A 20,402-nucleotide genomic window follows, 5' to 3' on the forward strand; every position below is an offset into this window, starting at 1 on the left:
GATAGATAGATAGATAGATAGATAGATAGATAGATAGAGAGAGAGAGATAGATAGATAGATAGATAGATAGATAGATAGATAGATAGATAGATAGAGAGAGAGAGAGAGAGAGAGAGAGAGAGAGAGAGAGAGAGAGAGAGAGAGAGAGAGAGTCGCTCACGAGGTCGCGCATTCGACTCCCAAGCCGCGGCAGGGGCCGCATTCCTATGGGGGGAACGGAGTGCGAAAGCAGCTTCAGGCGTATACACCGTGTTTTCGGTGCACCTCGAATAAAAAAAGTAAAGACTGCACGCGGACAAAATTAAATCTGGGGCACCGCAATATACGCATATATAGACCACGGGCAGTATTCGCAAACCTTTTCGTTTTGCAAGCGCTCTTCGCCATTTGCACCCGCGGAACGCGTCACAAAGGTTCTCGTTTTGATCCTACACCTCAATGCCTCAGTTCGGCGTTTCCTGCGCTCATCAGGGGGCGCAAAGGCGCCGGCATCATCATCATCATCAGCCTATTCATGTCCACTGCAGGACGAGGGCCTCTCCCTGCGATCTCCAATTACCCCTGTCCTGCGACAACCGATTGCAACTAGCACCCGCAAATTTCCTAATTTCGTCGCACTATCTAGTCTTCTGCCGTCCTCTACTGCGCTTTCCTTCTCTTGGTACCCATTCTGTAACCCTAATGGTCCAACGGTTATCTAGTCTGCGCATTACATGGCCTGCCCAGCGCCATTTTTTTCTCTTAATGTCTATTAGAATATCTTCTATACCTGTTTGCTCTCTGATCCAAACCGCTCTCTTTCTGTCTCTTAAAGTTATGCCTAGCATTCTTCGTCCCATCGCTCTTTGCGCGGTCCTTAACTTGTTCTCAAGCTTCTTTGTCAGCCGCCAAGTCTCTGCGCCGTATGTCAGCACCGGTAAAATGCACTGATTGTGTACTTTCCTTTTCAATGACAACGGTAAACTCCCATTCAGGAGCTCACGATGTCTGCCGTATGCGATCCAAGCCATTTTTATTCTTCTGTGAATTTCCTTCTCATGGTCAGGGTTCCCTGTGATTAGTTGACCTAGGTAGACCTACTCCTCCACAGATTCTAGAGGCTGACTTGCGATCTTGAACTCGTGTTCCTTTGCCAGGTTATTTATCATTATCTTTGTCTTCTGCATATTAATCTTCAGCCCCGCTCTTACACTCTTCCTGTTAAGGTCCTCAATCATCTGTTGTAACTCGTCTGCATTGTTGCTGAATAGAACAATGTCATCGGCAAACCGAAGGTTGCCGAGTTATTCACCGTCGATCTTTACTCCTAAGCCTTTCCAGTTTAATAGCTTGAATACTTCTTCTAAGCACGCAGTGAATAGCATTGGAGAGATTGTGTCTCCTTGTCTGACCCCTTTCTTTGTAGGTATCTTTCTACTTTTCTTGTGTAGAATTAAGGTGGCTGTGGAATCTCTGTAGATATTTTCTAGGATAGTTACGTAAGCGTTCTGTACTCCTTGATTACGCAATGCCTCTATGACTGTTGGTATCTCTACTGAATCAAATGCTTTTTCCTAATCTATGAAAGCCATATAGAAAGGCTTATTGTACTCTGCGGATTTCTCGATAACCTGGTTGACGACATGGATGTGATCCATTGTAAAGTAACCTTCCTGCAGCCAGCTAGCCTGCTCCCTTGGTTGACTAAAGTCCAGTGTTGTCCTTATTTTATTGGAGAATATTTTGGTAAGCAGCAACAAGGCAACGTATAGTGCACACATAGTTCCATGCATATTCATCTCCGCGTTTAGGCAACGAAAATGTAGTTTTTTACCGTTGCAAACATGAAGACGCGGTAACTGCTTCCGCGTGCATGGACATGCAGCTTTTGTCATCTAACCGTTGTGTTTAAATTAAAGAAAAAAAATTTAATGGCGATTTAGCGGTAGATGCGAGGAGAAATGCTTGATCATTGCGTCGCACCTCTTTGAGGTCCCGGATCCACGATTTAAACCGCGTTTACCCGCCGTGGTTGCTTAGTGGCTATGGTGTTGGGCTGCTAAGCACGAGGTCACGGGATCGAATCCCGGCCACGGCGGCCGCATTTCGATGGGGGCATAATGCGAAAACACTCGTGTACTTAAATTTAGGTGGAAGGTAAAGAACCCCAGGTTGTCGAAATTTCCGGATTCCCTCACTACGGCGTGCTTCATAATCAGTAAGTTGTTTTGGCACGTAAAACCCCTTATATATAATAATAAATAGTAAATAGTAGTAAATAGTAAATAATAAATATAGAAATAAGTATGTATATATATATATATATATATATATATATATATATATATATATATATATATATATATATATATATATATATATAGTAAGTTTTAACCGCGTTCAAACCAACTTGCAAAGTTGCAAAGTGTTGTTTAGGAGCTCACTGAACACACGTCCTGCAGGCTTCCTTCGAGGAGCGAAGTGAAACTGTCGGTGGTTCGGATCAGACAACCGTGTACATATTATTCACGCTCACCAATATCCTCTCTATACCTCTACCACGTGACCAGCCTCCCACACTTCACACACACACACACGCGCTTTTCCACTCTGACGCTCCCAATGCTCATGCACTGAAAAAAATCGCTTTCACGTTCGTACCATACCTGTAGAAACAACAAGCCTACCATACCTGCATATACAAAAAAAAAAGAACACTTGAATAGCAATTATGTACCATAGCTGTATCGATGTGTCGGGAGGACATTCCGCACCAGCGTATACGTCAGAATTCGTCAGCGAGAAATGCTCATTTGTTAGGTTGAGCGCTCGCGGCATCTGTTTACCCGGTTAAAACACGTTGGCGGACTAATTGCTTAGAATACATGACAGAGTGTATAAGCGCGTCTGAACGAGGACGTGGAAAGGAACAGACACACAGAGACAGCGCTGTCTCTGTGTATCTGTTCCTTTCCACGTCCTCGTTCGGTCGCGCTTACACACTCTATCATCTGTTTACCCTTCTCGCATCCCCTGTTTACCCTTACTGTTTTACCCTTACCCATCTGTTTACCCATCTGTGTACCCTCACCCTTTTTTTCATTCTTGGGCTGTGGCCTCTCGTGGTGTACAACACACGAGAACGTTCGTCTGTTTGTGAATTATGTTATGTTGACTGTTCTGTTGTGACTGTATGTGATAATGCATTTGCACGATGTATGTACCACCCGCTGACTAGACAATGTGTTATTAGGCGGCAATATCTTTTGTACTTTTGAGAGTTTCATCTACATAAGTGTGGAGACATATACATTGTATATTGTATGTACCATGTGTTCCTTACGTCATAGTGTTCCTGTGGAAACGCTGCGTGATAAGTCCTGGTGCTTGTGTGAAAAGACTATTTGATATGTAACCTTGAACGCTGCACGATGTGTGACGGAACCACTCAAGAGATGAGGGGTAGCCGGCGCCTTAAATTGTGCGCCAACATCTCCTTATATCATATCAAAAAAAAAAAACTGGCTGTGGCTTAGCTAAGGTTAAGCCCAGGTTGCGAAGCATACTAGCCTTTATTTTAACGCGACAGCGTTAAGGAGCTCGTGTCGCAGAAAAGCCGGTGTCGTCGGCGTCGGCTCAGGCGTGCGGCGCTTGCTCAGGCGCACATTTCGTTGTCGCGCCGAACGCTGCGTTGCTCGACGCTCACCGCGTCCGATGCGAGGCGCGTAGTCGCTGCGCCGTAGCAAAGCCACCTACAAACAGTCTCTGTAGCACGCCGCAACCTTCGCTTCTCATTCCAACGAGCAGCTCTGTCTCCAGGAGGCATCTCACCTCGTGAGTGTCTAGCAGAGGCAAGCGCAGCTGCTTATATACCGCCGCGACGCCGCGAGCGACGGCGCGAGTTGGAGCCCCGTTTCTCCTCTGTCGTGACGTCACGGTGTCACGTGCTCAGCCTTGAAGGCGACGCCGCGAGCGACGGCGCGAGTTGGAGCCCCGTTTCTCCTCTGTCGTGACGTCACGGTGTCACGTGGTATTGAAGGCGACACCGCCGCGCCTGAGGAGCTGGGTTGAGCTCTCGTAATATGCTTGGCATAAAAAAAAAACGTACGTTAGGTACCGCGCCGTCCGGCTCGAGGACCGGCGCGCCGTCTGCTCCGCGGCGCCCCATCCTCCGCGGTCCGAACTGAACGAGGTCATCGCCGGCACGCGGCGTCCATTTCAGCAAAGTGGACGCGCCGACCGTTCCACTAAAGGTTGAGGAGGCGGAGGGGATATGTGGGCGGGAGGTGAGGTGGCTCGCTGACCCCCTCCTTACCTCCCCCCCTCCTCCACCAGTGCTGATCCCCCCCCCCCCCCTACGCGATATGAAAGGATACCCCGACCCCTTCTCACCTCTCGCTGCCTTCGTCCTCGAACTCTTTCGTGTGCGTTGGTGATGCTGACCGCTGTCCGGCTCTCCTTTCGTGCTGGTCTCACGGGTATTTCTACAGTTTCCTAACAAAAAATAACAAAATAAAATAAAATAAATACTAGAGTAGAACTCTGACGCAAGTGGTTTCTACGTGGAGCTTCAATATACGGCTATATTTACTTTGCATGGGAGTGATCGTTACTACGCGGATTCGCCTAAAATTCGTCCTCCTGGCTAGAGACCACGTTACCGTAAGGTATAATGATGCGGTGATACAATATGCGGTGATACCGTACGGTAATTGCCGTATACGCAGAAGCGAGTGGTGGTACGCACGCTTACGGTGGTATACGCACATTCTTTTCTTTTTTGCTGTTGTGTATCTGTGTGCCTAAGAGCACACAAATGTCATGTCTTGGACCACTTTACCGTTTTGATAGCGAAAAGATCCGGGACAATTTATGCAGGTCCAACGCGTATGTCGGGATCTATGCATAAGCGAAGCGTTCGATAGATGGCGTGTGACGAATTAATTGTCGTTACGGTTGTCGTTTTCGACTTATATTCTTTGTAGTGACCTCTGGCTGTCGCTGTGATTTTGTTTCCAGCGTCCTACATATGAGTGTCGTTACGTGACATTTCCATTTTCTTATGGTTGCCGCTACATAATTGTACTTCCGAGTGTCTTGTGCTCATAAGAAAAAAAAAGCCGCGTAAAAAAAAAAAAGAACGTGACTAAGTTATCTTTTGCGCAGACGTTCGAACTTCCGCCCGAGTTTCGAAGCATATTTTGCTCAGCCGCCATCTTGTCTGGACAGCAAAGTATAACAACCCTCATCGTGTTTTCACTTCGATGCTGTTCTTTCTTTTTTTTTTTTGCCGGCTCCGTCAGAATTAAAACGGTACTTAAGGTCCACCTACATTGTCATATCAGCCGTCCGGAGCGTATTGGGACACATCTTTTGTCCCCATCGTGTTTTCACTTCGATGTCGTCCATGCGAGGCCGTTCTCCTTCTCTTATTATTATTATTTTTTTGCCGGCTCCGTCAGAATTAAAACGAAGCTTAAGATCCACCTAACACTGTCAAACCAGCCGTCCGGTGTGTAATGGTACACAGCCTCTGTCCCCCTCCCCGAAATAATAAAAAAAAGAAGGAAGTTGCTAACACTTAATCACAGCAAACGGGGTGCCGTGGACGATGATGACGTGAACGACACGTACGCAAGTGAGCGAGAGAAACAAAAACGGATCGCACGTAGCACACCTGGTAGTGCGTATAACGCACAAGCAGCTGGGGGAGGGGGGAAGCATCCTCCGTGTCACGCATCTCGCCCATTTGCCTCTTTGTACACGCTCCTTCCTGTTTTCTCGGCGCCAAGTTCTTCGGCACTTCTCGCTGTTTGCTTTCCCTCGCAAAATCAGCGCGCGGCCCGCGAAGCCGCACGATGGCTGCTATGCCGGCAGCGCGACGACTGCCCGTTTTGTGTCCCTGTTCTACAAACGACCTCCGTGCAGAAATGAGCGTGCACTCTCACGGCCGACCCCTCCGTCTCTTCCACCGCCAGCCTCCGGTCACGCTGGATGACCGCACTGCTCAGCTCTGACCTGACAGCACAACTCTGCAGGGCCGTCCAGCGAGCCGAGGAAGCCGCTTCGAGACAAGGTCTCGGAACCGCGTCCGCGGCGGGTGCCCAGACCCACTAAAAAAGACGCCGGACTCAAATCTTGCTGATTTGAAATAAAAGTTTACGCTCTCACGGCTGTGTAAGGCCCGCGGAGAAGCGACAGCGTGTGGCCGCGAGGAACTCGGTTCTCGCACTATGGACGTCGTCGAAGGCGTTCGGCCGGTGTTTTTCTTTTTGTTATTTGATGGCACCGGGCGCTCACGTGACTCGCCTCTCCCCCTCCGTCGCCCCGCTCCCCCGGCACACGCACGGGCGCTCACAAACACGTGCCCGATTGCGCACGCGCAACAAACGCATGCGTACGCGTCTAAACACAAACGTCAACGCACATACACACACAAACACTCGCAAACTGACGCGCAAACACACAAGTACACACCAAGCCTGCACACACGCACACACTCACGAACACAAACACATACATACGTACGTACAGTCGACCAAACAAGTTTACGGACCACGGCAACTCAGTAAATTCAAAATATACGAGCAACCTTTAAAAGCAGCCAGTAAAATTGTGCATCACAATGCTGTTCGCATATGCCACGAAAGGCTAAAAATGGGAATGCCAGGCTGTGTTTTGAGACTGAGGAGATATTCAGCTTTGTGTCAGGTCTCTTGGTCCGTAAACTTTTTTGGTCGACTGTACATACATACATACATACATACATACATACATACATACATACATACATACATACATACACACACATACATACATAAACACCCACAAGCACGTGCACACGAAAACACACGCACGTACGCATCAAGCATGCGCACGTACAGAAACACAGGACCACGTGCGCCGCTTGCGTGACGCCAACGACGTGACCGCGGCGTGCGGACGGCGCGCGACCGCTGAAACAAAGGAGCTTTCGAAAACACAAAGCGTAATAGGAAACCAGAATGAAGGAGTGCAGAAGCGAAGTGGATTGTGGGGGGTGGACGTCATTTTACGTCGCGTGCCATGATGTATGTGGTAATGGATGGTCGCCTGAACGACGGCTCGTGAGTGCGCCTTTGCGTGCGACGTACGGAGGCGACGAAACGCGCTGCCGCAGTGTCGAGAGCGTCGTCGCGTGTCACCGATGAGTCGGCCATCTGCACCGGTTTTTATGCGAAGCACACTACATATGACGTCATAACAGCTGCAAAAGCGGAGGCTCAACTCGTGCGCTCGCTTGCGGCCGCGCAGCTGCATAGACGGGTCTCAGCTCGTGCGCTCGCCTGCATGAGTCGTTTCTTCGTCTAGCCGAACCAAATACAGCCAAGCAACAGCAGTTCACCAGGCTAAACAGTGGTTCAACAACTAAAATAAAGGCTAGTATGCTTCGCATCCTGGGCTTAACCTTAGCTAAGCCACAGCCATTTTTTCGATGCCTTCGCGGCCCATTGTTGTGAGCTCGAGCAGGGGGAAGGGCCCTACGTCGTGTAGTACGCGCGGTTGTGCGCACGCGCCTGCAGTCGTGAAAGGCAACGCGAACTGTGTTTTCAAGCAGCAATCAATTTTTTTTTATTGTAGCGGGACATCGCGATGTCTTGGCACTCGCTCAGGGATCGTTCTGTGGCGTGTTATGCTGCTACTCGTTGACCCATAACACGCTGCCTAGTCGCCGCCGAGTTATTAGGGAGTTTTAGCGCGTCCGGCGCATTCCGGCAAGCGCCAGCGGACTGGGCGTTTTTTGCCGGACGAGCGGACGGCGCAAACGTGAACGGCTTTGCCTGGTGCAGCCACCTGGAGACGCAGAGCTCAACCAGACAAACACACCTAATATTGCAGTAACCAATTGTGTTTTACTTTCGCACTGGTGTAAATTTTGGCAGCGGCGAAGTACAATACACTTGGTTACTGCAACATTAGCTCCGTGTTTGATTGAGCTCAGCTACGCGCCACCAGGTGGCTGCACCGTTCAGGCCGTTCTAAAGCCCTTGTTTTAGGCCGTTCGCGTTTGCGACTCCGCTCATCCGGTAAAAACGTCCAGACCATTGTGTTATGCTGCTACTCGTTGACCCATAACACGCTGCCTAGTCGCCGCCGAGCTATTAGGGAGTTTTAGCGCGTCCGGCGCATTCCTGCAAGCGCCAGCGAACTGGGCGTTTTTTGCCGGACGAGCGGACGGCGCAAACGTGAACGGCTTTGCCTGGTGCAGCCACCTGGAGACGCAGAGCTCAACCAGACAAACACACCTAATGTTGCAGTAACCAATTGTATTTTACTTTCGCACTGGTGTAAATTTCGGCAGCGGCGAAGTACAATACACTTGGTTACTGCAACATTAGCTCCGTGTTTGATTGAGCTCAACTACGCGCCACCAGGTGGCTGCACCGTTCAGGCCGTTCTAAAGCCCCTTGTTTTAGGCCGTTCACGTTTGCGACTCCGCTCATCCGGTAAAAACGTCCAGTCCGCTTGCGTTTACCGGAATACCGGACCCGTTAAACCTCTCTATTAGGGACTTTTAGCTTGTCCGCTATTACGGCAAACGGGGGTGGCTGGTTTGGGCGGACTGCCGGATGGGCGGGGGCGTAAACTTGAGCGGGCGGAGCGGTGTAGCCGTCTGGTGGCGTAGAGCTCAACCAGACAAACGCAGTGCTAAAATTTCAGAAACCATATTCTGCTTCGCTGCTGGTGCAAATTTTCGGCAGCGGCGTAATTGTGAACACGATTACGCCGCTGTCGACAATTTACACCAGCAGCTAAGCGGAACATAGTAATTGGCTCTGTGTTTGTGTGGTTCAGCTTTGCACCACCAGCTGACGCCACCAATCTGGCCGCTCACGTTTACGCCCACGCTCATCCGGCAAACCGCCCGCGCTTGCCGGAATACCGGACGCACTAAAATTATCTAGTTGCACCCTCCTAATGTTAACCTCTGGCGTTAGAAGTGCGCGGTTCTTCTTGCAGCCGTGTCGTTTACACCTCGTTCCCGTTTTGCGCAGTGGTGATCCCGACCGTTGCGACCACTACGGCAGCACGGCCCTGCACTGCGCGGCGGCCAACGGCCACATCAACTGCGTCTCCTTCCTGGTCTCCTTCGGCGTCAACCTGTGGGCGCTGGACAACGACTTCCACACGGCCACCGACGTCGCCTCCATCAACCAGAGGGAAGAGGTATGCGCATCCAGCCAGAGCTTACACACTCACATATATCATGCGCATCTGAAAACATTCTACAGCGGTGGAAGCTTGGGGGAGTTGGTAATAGTTCATTACCGCAGAGGCGAAAGACCGCTCTTTCTCCTCTGTAATTTTCCCAAACCCATTCACGCGCTGTGCAACAACATCGCCAGCTTTTACACCCTTTTCGGTGTATCTTTTGTCCGGTACACACTCTACACTCTTAAAACGGTTGCACCCTTTAGGGTGTATATTTGTCCCACAACAATAATCGTCATCTGCCTAGCTTGCGTTTCCTTTCTTGAAAACTCGGCGCTCGCTACTTTCCTGTCGAGAATGCTGCGTCACACTGATAACGCGCGTGTCGTTCGTGACTGGGAAGTACCGGGCTTACCGCGTTAGAGAAAGGAAATGCGGGCAAGACAGATGACGATTATTGTTGTGGGACAAGATACGCCCCAAAGGGTGTCAATTTTTCTAAGAGTGTACACTCTAAAAACAGTTGCACCCTTTGGGGTGTTGTATTTGTCCCACAACAACAATCGTCATCTGTCTTGCCCGCGTTTCCTTTCTTTAACGCTGCGAGCCCGGTACTTCCCAGTCACGAACGGCATGCGCGTTATCAGTGTGACGCAGCATTCTCGACAGGAAAGTAGCGAGTGTCGAGTTTTCAAGAAATGAAACGCAAGCAAGGCAGATGGCGATTATTGTCGTGTGGCAAATATGCACCCGAAAGGGTGTAACCTTTTTTTTTTTATAGTGCAACACTAGCCAACCACTTTTTAAAAAAAGATTCACCACTTGGGGCCCCCCTCGTCCCGCAACAATAATCGTCATCTATCTTGGCCGCATTTGATTTCTTAACCGCTGCGAGCCCGGTACTTCAACGTCATGGACGGCGTGCGCGTTATCAGCGTGACACAGCATTCCTGACAGGAAATTAGCGAACGCAGAGTATACAAGAAAAGAAACGCGAGCGAGGCGCAGATGACGATTATCGTTGCCAGACAAGATAATACCCGTGTCACACGGGCACATTTGGAAGGCCTTCCAGTCGACGGCCGTCGAAACGCCAGAACTCTATCGACTCAAAGGAGTTGTCGCGCTGCTACACGGCACTTTTGAAAGGCCGTTGGGTGGTTCCGGCGTTTCTCGCCAAATTGTGTGGCGCTGCGTATCTTTATTTTCGTTTTCATGTCACAAAAAGTTAAACAGAATTAAAACCACTTAAAAAGCACTATAATTTATTTTATGTTTCTTTATACATTAAATCAATTGTTTATACATTGTCTTACATGTATGTTTAGTTTTTAAGTTGTTGAGTAGCGAAACTGCGGCAACGTTTGCGTCGCTGCACGTCGCTGTTGTCGAGAGTGTGTGTAGTTCGCGCATATCAAGTGGCAAAAATACTTTATTGAATAATTGATAACATTCATATATAGTATTTTTAGAGCATTTTGGTTTGATTTGTTCTTTCTAACCGTGAGTTGGAGCACACTGTGAACGAAAGGGCATGTTCGCGCTGTTTCCGTTTCCGTTGCTCAAAGGCCCTCGAGATTTCGATAGAGTTGTAAGGTGCTCCGTTGACTCGATAGACTATTGACTCGGCGGCCGTCGAAATCGCCCGTGTAGCAGCTCGAACTTGACCTTTGAGTCAACTGACTATCGGTTGGAAGGCCTTCCAAACGCCCGTGTGACACGGGTATAAGGCTCCAGTGGGTGCAAACTTCTAATGCATAAGCATTCTTTGGCGACCACTCCAGCAAAATCAGTCTGTCATGCGAAAAGTGTAACGCCTCCTATCTGCACAAAAATGCGTGATTTGGGAAGTTAAGATATTGTTATAATAATGTAAATGTAGACAATTGGTAGCTTTATAAGTGATAAGGAACAATTGAAACCAAAAATAAAATAGGCCAAAATTAAATTGATCACAGAGAAAACCGTACTCGTTGGGCCGCGTTGAAAGCTTACTTTCCCGCATTACGGGTATGTGTGCAGAGAAGCCTACTGTGAGGTTGCTGAGTGCAAAAAAATAACCGATTGGTGCACGTGATAATGGTTTAATAATACTGATAAATGATTGGTGGCACTAAAGAAAAAACTGGTGACGTCGCCGCATCAAGGTCGTAATAAAGAAAGGAAAAAGAGAAAATAAAAAACAAACAAAAGAAATAGCTGTGGTGAAACCGGTTGCGACGGCGTTCCGGCTCAGTTGATACCATCGCTTTGAGAGAGAGAGAGAGAGGGAGAGAGAGAGAGAGAGAGGGAAGTTTAGTGGTACGAAATGTAGAGAGGTCGGCCTGAGGTATATTCCTGTAGCCAGCTTCTCTGCCTTGGGGAAAGGGGAACATGGAAAGAAAGAGGCGCATGATGGGTGACGATGACGAGAGAAGGAGGATGTAATACATATGGCAAGCAATTTGGCATGCTCAAAGCCTACAGTCCAGGCCCGTACTTTTTAAAAAGTTCAGTAACGCCTGGATGGCCTTGAAACTCGATTGAGCGTCTGGCCAAGGGCCTGAAATAACGTCCTCTGACAACGGTGGGCTGCCGAGACGCGTAAAGTCATTGTTCAACTTTTGACGATCGCTTTGAAGGGGCCAAGCAGCTTTGCAGCTTCCCGGCAAATCATCTCCACACCGCTAAGTACACGGATTTAATTTTTTTTGGCGCAGGAAAAAGCGATGGGTAGACATGCATAAGCTAGGAAAAGCATAGTAAGCAAAAGCGAAGTAACAGCCGAACGAAAGAATGCTTACGCATTGGTACACAATTCTCACAATTTCTGTAGCGCTTTGAAGAGCGCATGTCTTGCTTTCGTTTCCTTTCTAGAAAGTTCCGCTGGTTGCTTATTTCCGGCCAAGAAGACTATGTCACACTGATAACGCGCACACCGTTCGTCACCTGGAAGTACCGGACGGTCAGCGTTAAACAAAGGAAAGAAACTCAGGATGCGCGACTATTCTTGTGTAGGATAGTCTGTGTAGAATAGGTTAAACACAAATTGTCGGTCAGTCAGAATAATTACGGGTCAGGTATGCGTCACCGCATGTCTTCGGTTACGCACACCTGCGTTCCGTAAACCTGCATTCCTGTAAACTGTGATGCTCTACGGACAGGATAGGACTCTGCACTCTACACCTTTATAAAGGTCACCGTGTTTGTAATGCAGCAATGTCTCAATAGGTACACCGCACAAATTTACGCTCCCAATCGGTCCAGTGACGGCTCCCACCGTATAACGGAAGGCCACGCACGTCATTGTCGAAGGCTGCGTGCTTTTGCCGGCCGCATGCGCCTGAAAGCAACAGCTAAAGCACATCGCGACCACCATGGTTTGAACATTACGTTAACGAGATGGTGATCGTGACTTATTTCCGGCTCCTGAAGTTGCTTCCGGAGCCAGCAGTTCGGTGAAGCAGATCCTCCGAGATTCGTTTCCGTTAGATCGAGGGAGCCGTTGCTGAGAGGTCACGGAGCCTACGCGCAAGGACAACACGTGTGGGCTTTCTATGACGGGTGCTACGTGGGCGCCACCTATGGCCGCGTGGGCGACATCTGTATAACTGAGCCTCGGCCCGCGGTGCAGGTGCTGCGGTTCCTGGACCAGGCGGTGTCCAAGCAGAGCGCCCTCAACAAGAAGTTGGTGCAGCGGCTCAAGGAGAAGGCGCTACGAGACGCCGACAAGAGGCGCAAGGGCTACCAGAAGCTCACCCGAAAGGCGGCCAAGAAGGCCGAGCGCGACGACAAGATGCTCGAGAAGCAGCGCAAGCGCATGGCGCAGGTGAGCCGGCGTTGCGTGCGGCGAGTATTAAGGGTCTGTTCGATTCGCCTGCACTACTGTGAACCAGTTCACGGCGGTTCACGAGAAGTTCAGAAACTGTGCAGCTTGATTTCGGAGGTGCAGGCCCAGCGAAACACTCGAAACGAATGCAAAGGTGCAGACGCGGTGTAGACGTTATGCTATGTCAGACTAATGTGCATGGAGTGCGTAAGTTTGAGAGGTCCTGAACTGCAGGTATGATCGGTTTCTGGGGCGTAAATACACACTACAGTTGCGTAGACACATCACACGTGTGTAAGCGGTCTTTTTACGATGCTCGCGCCCGTGTGCTGCGTCGTCTGCTGCGTCGCTGCTTCGCACCTGTATGCCTGCACCAAGTCGGCACCGACAGTGGAGCGGGTGCAGCAAAATCATGAACCAGCCTTGCACCTTTCCTGCACCTTTTGAAACGAACGTCAGGGTTCTGCGGGTGCCATTGCTGCACCGCTGAAACGAATGGCAGGGTGCAGCACCTCGTGAACTGGTTCAAGTGGTGCAGGCGAATCGAACGTACCCTAAGATTTGGGCTTTGTTGGTGCATTACGTAGTTGCGTACGGCCGTGGTGTTTAACAGTGGGCCTCCAAGATTGGGGCGCGCCCTCCACCTTCCGGTCTCGGAGGCCAGTTAACCGTAGCCAATCTCGGAGGCCGTGGTTAACTGGTGCTTGCCAATGGCGCATAGGCAAGTTGCATGATTGTAAAGGTAACAAAGTAGGCCGAGCGGAACGACAAAAGGTTGGAGAGAAGCAGCGCAGGCAGTCAAGCGATCAACTGTTCGACCAGCTGGTCACTCGATCATTCAATCAGTCAATGAATGACTCAATCAATCAATCAATCAATCAATCAATCAATCAATCAATCAATCAATCAATCAATCAGTGACAATCAATCAATAATCAAATCAATCAATCAATCATCAATGATTCACTCAGTCGATCTCCTCCCTGCAGGTGGAGCTGCTGGTCGAGGCCAACAACGGCGTGCACAGCGCTCTGATCCCGCTGCACGTGGGCGACGGCCGGGGCACCCTGCAGCCCACGCGGGCGCCCAAGTTCTCGGACATGGTCAGCACGGGCACCTCGACCACGGTGTCGAGCCGCAAGGGACTCGGCGCCGTCTCCAAGAAGGTGCACCTGCGCAAGCAGAACACCGACCCCGGGGACTTCAACAAGGCACGTGTGCAAACTATGCAGCTCACTGTTCACGGCGTGGTACACGAGTGAGAAGTATATAATAGCTGTGTCTTACCAGTACCCACCTACGGGGCAGAAACCTGGAGGCTTACGAAAAGGGTTCTACTCAAATTGAGGACGACGCAACGAGCTATGGAAAGAAGGATGACAGGTGTAACGTTAAGGGATAAGAAAAGAGCAGATTGGGTGAGGGAACAAACGCGAGTTAATGACATCTTAGTTGAAATCAAGAAAAAGAAATGGGGCATGGGCAGGACACGTAATGAGGAGGGAAGATAACCGATGGTCATTAAGGGTTACGGACTGGATCCCAAGGGAAGGGAAGCGTAGCAGGGGGCGGCAGAAAGTTAGGTGGGCGGATGAGATTAAGAAGTTTGCAGGCACGACGTGGCCACAATTAGTACATGACCGGGGTTGTTGGAGAAGTATGGGAGAGGCCTTTGCCCTGCAGTGGGCGTAACCAGGCTGATGATGATGATGACATGAGTGAGAGAGAGTCTGGACGGCCGCGAAGGGTAATCATATAGCGACAGTCGTATACGTTGTGCCGTTCCGAAGTTGGAAACATGCACGTGCGGGGCAGGACACGGCACTGTACAATTTCGCATCCGATCTGGCGCACGCATGACTGTAGTCGTATCGAAAGACGACGTACGAGGCGCGGGTCTCCGAGAGGTCCCATCATATTTCAAGAGGCGGAGCACGCAATAAGTGTCAAACAGCACTTGTGCGTCAACACTGTCCGCTCACTGTGATGACGCTTCGGAAAAAGACAGCTGCTGGGATTGTTGGCACCGTTTATGCGTTGGATGTGTTGTTGGCATGACTCATATACGACAGATCGAACGGTTTCTACGTATGCTATGCGTAAGCAGAGGAGTACGATGGGGTTCTATGCGTATTTCGTGTGTCGTACATCGATGAAACCTTATTTCGTAGGTACGAACGGTCGTACGATGGATTGAACAGTTTGTATGCACACGTCTTATGCATGATACACGCAGAAAGGAGGGGGGGAGGGAGGGGGGGCGTGCGACACGTATTACATGCGACGTACACAGTTCGGAAACATTTTGAAAACCTTGTCTGACGTCTTTACGGTACGACTGACCGCAAGATTTCTGAGCACAATACTACTGGAATAAAGGTGGTAAGGTGGACGTCCGATGCGTAATACATGTGACGTACATTGGTGGAATCTTTTCGTTGGCGCGACAGTTCGTACGACATGCGGCATGGTTTCCAAGCACGACGTGAACAGAATAAACTTCGTAAGGTGGAAGTACGATGCGCAATACGTGCGACGTAAATTGCTGGAACCTTGTTAGCAGCTTATTGATTATCCTTGTGCCTCCTTGTGCGCACCAGTTCCTAATTCCACCAATCGCGTGACTCGAGACGACCGCTCATTTAAAAACCCCGTCGCAGGTGCGGACCCTGGACAGCGACGGCAAGAAGTCGATCCGCTCGCTGACGGGCCTGCAGCGCGACGCCGAGGTCGTCTTCGTGCCCAAGGGCTCCGCCGAGGAGCTCGCCCCGTCCTCGCGGCCCGGCCTGCCCGACTTCCTGGACTCCGGCTCGCCCGCGGGCGACCTCTCGCGGGCCATCAGCGAGCCGGACCTGGGCGCGCACCCGGACTCCGGCCTGGGCGAGGACGAGCCCATGACCGGCTCGAGCATGTTCGAGCGGCCGGGCTTCGGCAGCGTGGCGTTCCGCAACTCCATCTCGGGCACCCTGCTGTCCCTGCCGTCGTGTCGCATGGACGACGAGGAAGCCGGCAGCATCGCCGTCCCTTGCGGCAGCGTGGTCGACTCCATCGGCTCGGCGGGCAGCCTGGCGCAGCGGCAGAGCGTCCTGCCCTGGGAGGACGTCGAGGACGTCTACCACGAGGAGGACGAGGAAGACGAAGAGGAGGACGGCGGCGCGACCCCGGCGATCGTGGTGTTCCTCTCGGCCCACGGACTGGCCGAGTACGTGGACCTGTTCTCGAGGGAGAAGGTGGACCTGGACGCGCTGACGCTGCTCGGCGAGGAGGACCTCAAGGCCATGGGCGTGCCCCTGGGACCGCGCAAGAAGCTGCTCAGGGCGGTGGAGCAGAGACGGGTGGCCTTCGAAGATCCCGGAGAGGTGGCCGATTCCAGGCTGTAGACTGGAGGACAGATGCGTTGAGAGACACACGTCTTTGGCATGCGAGTAATTTCGCTTCTTGTGGGCGTGCTTGTGGGCGTGCTTGTGGGCGTCGTGTGATGCCATTGCGAGAGCGACCACACCGATCGATGATCTGTAGCAAACGAACAGAGTGAATTTTTTCTTCCCCTATCTCTCTCTCTCACTCTCGTAATCGAGTGCATCGGAAACGAACTTGTTCTCCACTTCTTCGCAACGTTTCGAGGTTTGCCGAAGGTGTTTGCTTGGCATGAACTGCTCCGTTTGCGGAACCTAGTTCGGCATCGCTGCGTCTCGGTGGTGCCAGGCTTTTCAGGAATCCACGTTGTAGAGAACGAGAGAGAGAGAGACTTTATGTAATGAAAGCTGAAAATATCACCCCTGATGTGCATGCAAATGGCAAGGTATGCGAGCCTTGCTAGACATTTGTTTTTTGAGTGAGAGATGCGACACAGGGGCGAAATCTGATTTCGCTCAAGGATTAAGTGTTATCACTGAAAACTCCTTTATCTCAGTCAGCTCTTCGATTTGTCGTGTTAGTTATGCCACGCGTTCTAAAGAAAGGCGTGGGGCTAAGTGTTTCCTCCTGCGCGGATTCAATAACGCTTGTAATTCCAGACATTTGAGGTGTGTGTACCTCAAAAGACGGTTATTAAGTTCAGGGAACTTTCTTTTTCTTCTGCTTGAGGAAAGATCTTAGTCAAGGTGATTCCAGAATACCGCCTGGAGCCGCAAAGCATGCGCGCGCGTAAGTTTTGTAGATTCAAGAAAAAAAAATTGATGTACACGCATATAAGGTGCGTCGTAATTTACTGCAGGGATGATGGGCTTCCCTGCAAACCTTACGTGGTGCAGCGGCACACCTAATCGAGAGTATTTTTTGCGAGCATGTTGAACTCGAAAGCTTTTCAGCATCCTTATTCTTCCGCAAAGTGCTGTTGTAGAAGGGGTCCGCGTAGCTTTCACCATTCACAGACGTTATTGCACCAACTATCGACGGAGAGACTGCCCCCCCCCACCCCCTTTTAGGAAACTAATAATCTGTCCTTTACACGATTCCGGTCAGCAAAGAAGGCACGCGTAAGAGCTGTGTTAATGTAGGCACGGACCTATTTGTTCGACATGTGTTGTTTAAATCACGTCACATAAAGACGTGCTTAAACACAGTCGAAGGGACACTACAGAGGATTGTCGAACTGCAGCAGATGGCTTGTCATCCCGCTCAAGCTTTCTGTGACGTCATAGATTCTGGCAGCGTTCTTCCAAGGTTTTTTTTAAAAAATAATAATACAGTGCAGCGGAATCTCGTTGATGCGACCTCTAAGGGAACCGGGAAATAAAATGTATCATCCGAAAATCGTATTATCCGTATGGGAATACATTGCTCCTATGGGACGCTGGCTGGCAAAATATAAAAGTATTATCGCGAAAGCGTATTATGCGGAATCGTATCAACGAGATTCCACTCATTCCAAAAAGTCATTACGTTCTAGGATAAGAAAAACAAAAACTCAGCCTGACAACTTTCGTGGACGATTCCTGCACACAAAGATAAAATATCGTGAATAAAGATAAATTCTGCGATAAGATATTGCAAAATCCTTGACGGCACAGGTGTCGCCTAAATAGGGCCGCGTAATTAAGGACACTTGTTTGCATATTCTATTCAGATGCTATTTGGATTCATTTAGTGTTTCCCTTTAATGTCCTTTCATACATACATTTTGATGAATTTAGTGCTCAAGAGAACGCAGCGACGTCAGCAAGAGTTGGCACGAATTTGCTCCGCCAATCCGAGCAATTAGCGCAAGCTTGAAATGTCAATGGGAGCAGGAGTGTACGTGACTGTGTAGTTTCGTGCATTTCAGGGTCGTTGGTCACTGCGGGCTTCACGTGAACTGTCTTTTACGTGCGCTGGAGTTTGAGTCCTGCGTTTGTATCTATCCGAGTAAACTGTGTCAGGTCAACCATCGAATTCGTCGGCTGTGGACAAAGAGAAAAAGTATCGGTCGTTTTATGTGTCTTACGGTGCTGCACATTCATATTAAGGGGGAATCCGACAACGAACCGCCCAGAGCGTGTCGTAGGATGCTTGTGGAAGCGAAGAGACATCGATGCACAGTGATAGAATCGATCGAGCATGCATGCATGCATGCTGTCATCGGTTGTAGTAATTCAAACTTTTGAACTGGCGCGGAATAGTCGCCGTAAGCTGTGCACGTGGCGCCAACTGGCGGTGAAACTTGGTACTTCGATATGGATGCAATCGGATTACTGCACGTAAGTTGGCTCTTATTTAGTCCGCAGCACTTATTGTCTGAAATCGCAGTCTTTAATTGTCTCACGTTCGCGATTTATTCTACGCTTATTATGAGCTAAGGAAAGTTGACGCTAAAAAAAGCGGCGCTGTCTTCGAGGCAGCGAGTGGAGCGGCTATCCACGCGTCCCTCCTTGCATGGCAGTACACGTGAGCGTTCTTCTACGCGCTTGAGTTTGCGAGTGAGAAGCCAAGAGTTCTGCGGTCTCCCTCCTGTGAGATACGAAATTGCATCGACTAATTGTGCCGCAAAGGGTTGCCAGCACTCCACAACTAGCACTGTATACTGGCACGTCCTACCGCTTCCCACCAACGCCGGCGTACAATCGCTGTCGCACTCGCCTATCGCTGTATTCCAGCACGTTTTATGGCGCGCGACTTCGTGAGCACGATCGCGACTGCAGATTGAAAAACAAGAAAATCTGTTTTAAAAAATGTCTTGCGGCGTTTTCCGCGTTACGACGGCAGGAATGGGCACTCCTCCCGGTAAGGTTTTCGTTGCGTCGCAAGACTTCGACACCACAAAAGTTGGTTGTCGGTCCCTTTGAAGAGGACCAACTGCTGGGAAACGAAACTTAATTGGTTATACGCGAGTGGCACCTTGCACTTTCGAAGCAATCTTGGAAAAGCTGCAGGTCTAGCGGTGGCCTTCAGTGACCACAGTGCCTTCATTCTTGTAGCAAATCGAATAAATCTACCATTCAATAGCCATTAAATAGCACATTAGCAGACAAGGCCGGCGCCTGGTAGTTATCGGCTCACAGATTACAGAGCATGGCCTCCGAGATTTTCAGTGCGCTGCTAAATCTCTGAGGTCGTGCCTAAGTGCCGCACTTGTTCCCAAGCTTGCGGGTTTTCCTTCATTTCCGTCGTGCGGTAATGCTTTATTTTCGATTTTTATCAGAAACGTCTATTTCGTGAGCCTTTCATGACGAATCTGTCGTATTTAAATCGTAGAGTTTTCCACTGAAGGCTGTTTTATACCTTTAGCATCTGAAACGGCTGTTTTACACGGTTCAAAGTTTTGTAGCAGTTGGCCTTTAATTTGGTCTGTGGAAACGGTGATTGTTCAGCAACTGCTGCGGATAACGTCACACACTTCAATGTTGCGTGCTCATTTCAGAAGTCCGAACAGCCGTAACCTGAGACATCAATAAGTTTTGAATCGCGGTGAGCCAAAACCCCCCAAGAAGCCTTACGACTCCCAAGATGAACTCTCTTGACGAATTTGCTAGGCTGATACCTTCGTACTCCGAGGTATCGAATGTGCTTTTTGTTTGTTTTCACAGAGCACCACATTGAGTGGCATGGAGCTAAATAAGTGTGGAAATCGCTATATGTGACCGCTTGAATCGCCAAATAAACGGATGAACCAAACTTGTGACCCATATTGCTTACAGATTGAAATACCAGTGTTCAATCGTCGCTGGGACAGTGGCGGGTGAACTCCATTCTCGCCATTATAGACCTCGCCACGAGTGATGCATGGACTCTGAGATGTCGCTCGCAGGGCGAGAATTCGGAGACCACGGGTTTGGCGACTGCCGCACTTGATAAGCGTAGTTCTGGCGGGTCAATTGCCGGCAGCGCCTTTGCAAGTGTATGTTCAATCGCGTGCACAAGCGAGGAAAGCGGGGGAAGAAACGCGCCGTCACTTTGTAAGTGTGATTGACACTTCAGGAAGTACACCCAGTTTAGAGTATGTTT

General features: G+C 50.0%; 1 protein-coding gene across 1 annotated transcript in view; it reads left to right on the forward strand.

Moving 5' to 3' along the window:
• The window catches only part of LOC135913706 (pre-mRNA splicing regulator USH1G-like), a 125,041-nt gene extending 104,969 nt beyond the window's left edge, over window positions 1–20,072 (forward strand). Inside the window, exons 2-5 of the mRNA XM_070523875.1 lie at window positions 9,016–9,187; window positions 12,786–12,980; window positions 13,970–14,191; window positions 15,641–20,072. Of these exons, the coding sequence (XP_070379976.1) occupies window positions 9,016–9,187; window positions 12,786–12,980; window positions 13,970–14,191; window positions 15,641–16,360 (1,309 nt within the window). The 3' untranslated portion in view covers window positions 16,361–20,072. The remainder of the gene's footprint in view (window positions 1–9,015; window positions 9,188–12,785; window positions 12,981–13,969; window positions 14,192–15,640) is intronic.
• The last annotated feature ends 330 nt before the right edge of the window (window positions 20,073–20,402 follow it).

Source organism: Dermacentor albipictus, chromosome 8 (genome assembly GCF_038994185.2).
Source record: "Dermacentor albipictus isolate Rhodes 1998 colony chromosome 8, USDA_Dalb.pri_finalv2, whole genome shotgun sequence".
Lineage (NCBI taxonomy): Eukaryota > Metazoa > Arthropoda > Arachnida > Ixodida > Ixodidae > Dermacentor > Dermacentor albipictus.